Consider the following 6,929-nt stretch of genomic DNA (forward strand, 5'->3'; position numbering starts at 1 on the left):
GCAGATCGTTAGTCCACTGATTAAAGTGAACGCTCTACTTTAGTCAGTGGATGTCCGACAACATGCACACTAACTTATATTGCAGCTATAGGCTATACTTTGGTTTAAATTGTGTGAATAAACTAGCTAGAGAGCTAAAGTTAATTACATTCATCCAATGTCAGAAGGATTACCTTTTAACAAACGTAATTATTTTCTTTAATTTCGATCTGAGTAAAACATTGAAGATATAACATTGTATTGTTTTATTTTTACACTGACTCAGATATAATGAAAAGACTACATCAGTCGAGGCTCAGCGTTGGTAAGGAAGAGACAGGACAGGCAGAGAGACAGAGAGAGAGAGAGAGAAAAATGTGATGGAAATCAGGGAGGAACTGCAGGTACAGTCACACAAAAATAATGTAGGCTTAATAACCCCATCTATCTATCCATAACTTAGTCTTCATTTACAATATAAACAATAGGCACTAATTTTAAAACAACATACATCTATTGCAGTTGTGTCATAATAACATACAATTGTATAAAACACAATTTGCTTACATCTTTGTTCTCTTTTGAGAATCAAACAAAACACATTTAAATAAAACAAAAATAATTAGGGCTGTCAGTCGATTAATCGCATGATTGTCCATAGTTAATCACGATTAATCACAAAATTGTTGTGTTCTAAATGTACCTTAGAGGAATATTTTTCAAGTTCTTAATACTGTTATCAACATATGAGTGGACAAATATGTTTTATACTAATGTGTATTATCATTTGAACAATGACAAATATTCTCATGAATATTAAACACAACAACCTCTGAACATTACAAATATTCACCTCAATTCAACCTGGAACCTCTCATACAATAATACAATACAAATGGTGTGTGTGTGTTATTAACGCGTTAACTTGACAGCCCTAAAAATAATGCAAACAAACAAAGTGAAATGAACTAAATTGCTTTTAATTCACTGGCAGGAGCGACAAGTGAGGAGGAGCAAAAAGTGAACAACGAGGGAGAGATTGAACAAAGAGAAAGAGTAGAGGACAGAGAGAGTAATGAACAGGAAGAAGACATAGATTCAAGAAGATGGAAGAGAGGCTGCAGGTTATGGAAAGGAGAGAGACATGGAAAATCAATGTTGACAATGTGTTGTGATCATTTTCGCCTCTTCTGCATGTCCAGATCATTAATAGTAACAATCAACTGATTCTTATGTATTACACATTCAAACATAATTGATGCTGCAGCCCACGACATTGTTTGAAATCAATATATTATCCAATTTGTGACCCCCCACAGGACTTAAAAAGCACTAGATCATGAAAATCCCCCAAAATCTATACCCCAGAACCCCCCTAGCATGTTTGGACCTAGGTATTTAGGAAATCCTGGATACGGCCCTGTTTGTGTGTGCTCAGGATGAGTTTCGCTTGTTCTCCTGTATCGCCGAGACGGAAAGCCTGTCTGCTCCTGCAGCAGCTCACACAGTTGTGAGGAGCTGCGAGGAGAACGAACCTCTCCACTTCGTGACCAATCAGAGCACACTGGGCTCACAGGGAGGGGGGGGCTGGAGCTCCAACAAGCCGTTTAGGACAGAGAGTGAATACCGGTGAATACACATATTTTACAGAGATGCTGTATGAGAAACCAATGTGAGTTTGGAAAATTGCACAGTGTAAATCTATTTCAGTAAACCTCAACAATGGAATTATGATCAGTAGAAATGGCCATGACATGGGATCTTCAAGGTTAACCTGGTATTTTTACTCCACTACATTTATTTTAGTTACTTTACAGATTTGGATTAATGATGTGAAATATAAACAACCCTTAAATCTGACTTTAGTTACACCTGAGTAACATTCAGGGAAGGTGATTGTCAAGTGCCAACAATCAGGCGAGATATTTGGTAGTGGGTGCTTGAGAAGACTACATATGTATCTGCCGATCCCTATAGCATATTCATTACTCGTTATTCTCCAATTGTTCATTAAAGACTGTATATAATGGCTATTTGCACATCCCTTTCAAGATTTCTTAAGGTTTATTGACATATCATACACAACTACGGTGTAGTTATGCAATGAATTAAAAACCTGGGTCACAGGTTCCTCAACATACATTACAAGACATCTATCAATATGTGTGTATACTTCCACCATTAAACTGTTGTATTCTGCACATTTCTTATACCATCTACATACATCTTATAAGAGTATAATAAATATGTATAATACCAGTTAAAACAAGTGCTTCAACATAGTTAACATTGCAGGAAAGTTGATTGTCAAGTTCCAAAACAAACCATGCAATACATTAGACTTTAAGTACTTTTTGTCAGGCTTAATATTTCTCTGTAGTTACCCCCAAAGCTTTTTTATTATTTAAAAGAAGACCTTAACCTAAAGTATTCTTTAATGTTTAAATAAAGCCTTATTAGTTTGTCTGTTTTGCACATCCTCCTATTAATATCTATTTTAATATCAGGCACTAAACTGTTTTATTGTAGAGATCACTTACAGTATCTTCTTGCTCTGTTAGGACGTGATGATTCATAGCGCACTCATAACGCGCAGGGCATGATTGATTTTTACTGTTGGGACTCGGGTTTGAGTCCAGCATGAATTTTTTTGTTATTTTCATGTCGATATGTTTGAATAGAGGATTCGTAATATTGTTTGCCGACACCAACATTCACGACCAAGCAGCATTTTAAAGTCTAAATATCCCCAATGACATTTCTGCTGCTATCTTTGCAAAACGAGGTAACAGTCACATCCTATCTGGATGAGTGCTGCACAATACCGTTTTTATAAGGGATACATGTGTGTGTAGTCTTTCATATTAAACAGGATCGCTGGTAGATAGCCACAGAAATCGTAACACAATTTAACCTGGGCGGGTCACAATCTAACCTGGGCGGGACCCAGTTCCCTGGGAGGATCACAGATGAAGACTTCTCCACGCTGCTTTCAAACTGAGTAAACACCGTGTGCTTCACTTGGAGGCTGTCTGAAAGTATACACAGATGGACTTGGACATTAACGATATTCCGTAATAAGTCTGGGAACAATAGCTGGTTTACATGATTTATTCGAGCAACTCGTTTGTCTTGACGCTGTTCGCGTCCGGATATCACCATCATAATCACAACCTCACACACTGGTACTGGATGTGCATCAACGTGTTCCTAAGAAGCCAAATATACCAAAATATGTATGTAAACGACAGAAGAAAGCGATCTAAATGTGTATTTTAGTCGAAAGCTACGTACCCCACGGAAACAAGTTGATCCGGAACACCGGCACTTAGTGCGTGGGCACTTATTGCCCCAGGGCACTAAGTACCAATCGCGTTCACACCAGAGTACTTTTCCCTGAGGGAGGATTACACAAATGAGCCGCTGACGTCACTTCATCTTCTTCTGCTTTGGGTTTAATGGCAGGCTGTAAACAACTTCACGGCGTATACTGCCGCCGGAAGTCCCCGGAGTTGGGGACTGGCTTCAGTAAAGCACTTTTTCCCACCAGGATACTACCACCTCTCTAGCAGGCACTAAAAATGGGGGTAAAAGTTCCCGGCACTAAGTACTCTTTTTGGTGTGAACACAACATAAGGGGTACTAACGGAACTAAAGGGGAAAAGTACTCCGGTGTGAACGCGGCTATTGTGAGCTGGAGTCCTTCACTGGGAACAAACCAGGTCAAACACATTGAGTTAAAAAGTATATTTTTCATTCAAATTAAAGTTTGAGTGACACATTTCATCCAGCAGTCAGCAGCCCTAAAACAAAGGAATGACATGTTTATAATGTCCTGAATAACACAACACATATGCAGAGATGTGAGTCTGTTTCTCAGGCCTTTTTTATTTTTGGTAGATTCTGATAATTTAAACAAAAGAGAACAGAATCAAACTGAAAACATCAGGAACATTTTCTAGATACATTCATCATTGGTTCTTTTTTTTTTTATACCAGAACTCAACAGGAACTATCAAAACATCCCAATCAAGGTTTAAGTCACGACATTTTATTAACCAAACAGGGGAGCATAGGGAAACCTATGAGGGCGCTGTAGGACACAGGTGTGTAATGTACATTTTGAGGATGGAAGGTCAATAGGCGGTGTCAGGGGGGCGCTAGGGGGTGCTACAGGTGCCCCTAGGATAGCCATAGCACCCCCTAAGCACCCCCAATAAATGTATGTATTTTTATGTGTGAAATTCATAATTTGAAAAATTATTGATTCAAAGATAATATGCTCCAGTACAAGAAAGTCTCTGATTTATTCAAGCTCGGCTCTGTGCGTGTGGGGAACGAGCCATTTTTTGTGCGTGTACGCTAGAGAGTGTGCACCGGTACCGGAGATTGTTGTTGTTAACATCTGGTGCTAGCTAGCTGCTAATGGATACAAGGAGCTTTTTCAACAACAAGGTGGAGGGAGAACTCTCGCCTGTCAGACTGAGAGGCTCAGATAACCTCAGGTCAGTGAAGTAAAGGACTCTGTGTATGAGACCCACTGAGATAACTAATCTCAGTGAGTAATCTAAACGTTTGGTCACGATTAATGTAAACAATTATTTCTGAGGCACACGTTTATATGATCATTATAGATATACAAAAATAAAAGCATAAATGAAAATCAGTTATGAAATACTATACGACAGTAAAACAAGAATACAATTTAAAATATCCATAAAGAAAAAGAAAATCTGCTTACAGTTGTTTCGTATAGGTGTTGAGAGATGCATGCGTCAGGGGGGGCCTGACTGAAAAAGTTTGAGAACCACTGGGTTAGGGAGAAAACGGCATCTCTTCACACCAGTACGGTATCTCTCCAGTGTGATTAAGTTGATGTGTTTTGAGAGCACCTAATGTTGAGAACATTAGCCCACACTCTTCACAGCTGTACGGTTTTGCTCCAGTGTGAATACATTGATGTGTTTTGAGAGCACCCGTTTGATTGAACATTTTGCCACACTCTTCACAGCTGTACGGTTTTTCTCCTGTGTGAATACGTTGATGTATTTTGATAGAACCTGATTGAGTGAACGTTTTCCCACACTCTTCACAGCTGTAAGGTTTTTCTCCAGTGTGAATACGTTGATGCGTTTTGAGTTCACCTAATGACTTGAATATTTTCCCACACTCTAAACAGCTGTACGGTTTTTCTCCAGTGTGAATACGTTGATGCGTTTTGAGTTCACCTGATGTCTTGAATGTTTTCCCACACTCTTCACAGCTGTATGGATTTTCTCCAGTGTGAATATGTTTATGTTTATGTGATATGAAAGGACCCGATGTAGCGAACGTTTGCCCACACTCTTCACAGCTGTACGGTTTCTCTCCTGTGTGAATACGTTGATGGACTTTGAGAGAACCTGATGTTGTGAACGTTTTGCAACACTCTTCACAGGTGTGCGGTTTCTCTCCCGTGTGAATACGGTGATGTGATTTAAGATAATACGATGTTGAGAATGTTTGCCCACACACTTCACAGCTGTATGGCTTTTCTCCAGTGTGACCATGCTGATGTGTTTTGAGTTGACTTGATTTAATGAACGTTTGCCCACACTCTTCACAGCTGTATGGTTTCTCTCCTGTGTGAATACGTTGATGGGTTATGAGAGAAACTGATCTCGCGAAAGTTTTGGAACACTCTTCACAGCTGTACGGTTTTTCTCCAGTATGAATACGCAGGTGGCGTTTTAAATTTCCAGATTTTGTAAAGGATTCATCACATTGCTGACAGCTGTGACGTCTCTCTCTTCCTTTCGGTTTCTAAAACAGACGGACAGAGAAAGAGAGAAAGTAAATCTAAAAAACTTAAATACATATACAATTAACACAATAAAAACTCACTTAATACAAACTTTCAGTAAAAAACAAATAAATCAAATACTTTTACTAACTGTTTATTATATTTGATACAGTAATACAGCAACATTCTAACAGTATATAACAGAGGTGGGGGACTCGAGTCACATTTTTTTACTTGAGACTTGCTTGACTAACATTGATAAAAGACTCGACTTGACTTTGACTTGGTATTCATGACTTCAGACTTGACTTAGGCTTGAGACAGATGACTCGAAAGGATAAAATATTTGCATTTGTATTGTACGAAGCCCCTAAAAGGGCAATGAATAAATGAGAGAAATAATCTTGTTCGCACAGGACACAACCGTTTTATTTCAGACTGTTATGTGTATGTGGGGAAATGGCAGTGCATACATTATTTGAAATATATTTCGAACTCGGACTTCATTTTAGGGAAATTTCGGCCAGGGATGTAGAGCCATTTGTTTAACCTGTTAAGCCCTGAGGCTGTTGTTCAGGCCTCAGGCTCGAAAATGACAAGCCCAGAACAAATGACTATATCTTCACTCCTAAAAAGGGGTAGATTAATAATCTTTTTCTCAAAGCAATGATACACCTGTGAGTTGGATGTAGAAGTGTCAGAATCGATATAGATTTTATTTTTAAAGTAAATTCAGATTTAACATAGTCAAAACATTTAGATTATAGTTTCCGTCAAAAAAACAAACATTACTTATAGTGAAAACCACCCTTGAATGATGGGATGGTAAACTAAAAGCTTCAGCAATCAAAACTATACAATATAATAAGTACCCTGTATCAAGATTGATGCAAAACAAGTTAAATGTGACCTTTTTAGAGAGGTTTAGGGGAAAAAACCACCTCTGGGTGTATTTGCCGTATCTCTGGAGCCCTTCGGTCAATTTTGGTGATTGAAACCTCTTTTTAAACCGTTAGAGCCAATATAATTGAGGGGAAGTTCCTAAAATCCACCTACCATTGAGAGTGATGTGCATGCAGTTTGCCCAAACCGAAAGCTACATTACGTTAATAACTACAGATCCATTGGAAATTAATCAGGCCTTTGTTTCGGTCTATAAGAGGCTTTA

The 6,929-nt window shown here is 38.5% G+C and overlaps 1 protein-coding gene across 2 annotated transcripts in view; it reads right to left on the reverse strand.

Annotated features, from left to right (window-relative positions):
* LOC117441807 (zinc finger protein 420-like) overlaps nucleotides 1-6,929 on the reverse strand; it is a 350,733-nt gene that overhangs the window by 264,034 nt on the left and 79,770 nt on the right. The window contains exon 3 of one of the 2 annotated variants that reach the window (XM_071202290.1): nucleotides 3,866-5,781. The exons of the other annotated variant lie outside the window; for it this stretch is intronic. Coding sequence (XP_071058391.1) covers nucleotides 4,795-5,781 — 987 coding nt within the window. The 3' untranslated portion in view covers nucleotides 3,866-4,794. Of the gene's footprint in view, nucleotides 1-3,865; nucleotides 5,782-6,929 lie in introns of those variants that run through there. 2 annotated transcript variants of the gene reach the window in all.

The sequence above is a fragment of the Pseudochaenichthys georgianus genome, unplaced genomic scaffold (genome assembly GCF_902827115.2).
Source record: "Pseudochaenichthys georgianus unplaced genomic scaffold, fPseGeo1.2 scaffold_200_arrow_ctg1, whole genome shotgun sequence".
Classification (NCBI taxonomy): Eukaryota; Metazoa; Chordata; class Actinopteri; order Perciformes; family Channichthyidae; genus Pseudochaenichthys; species Pseudochaenichthys georgianus.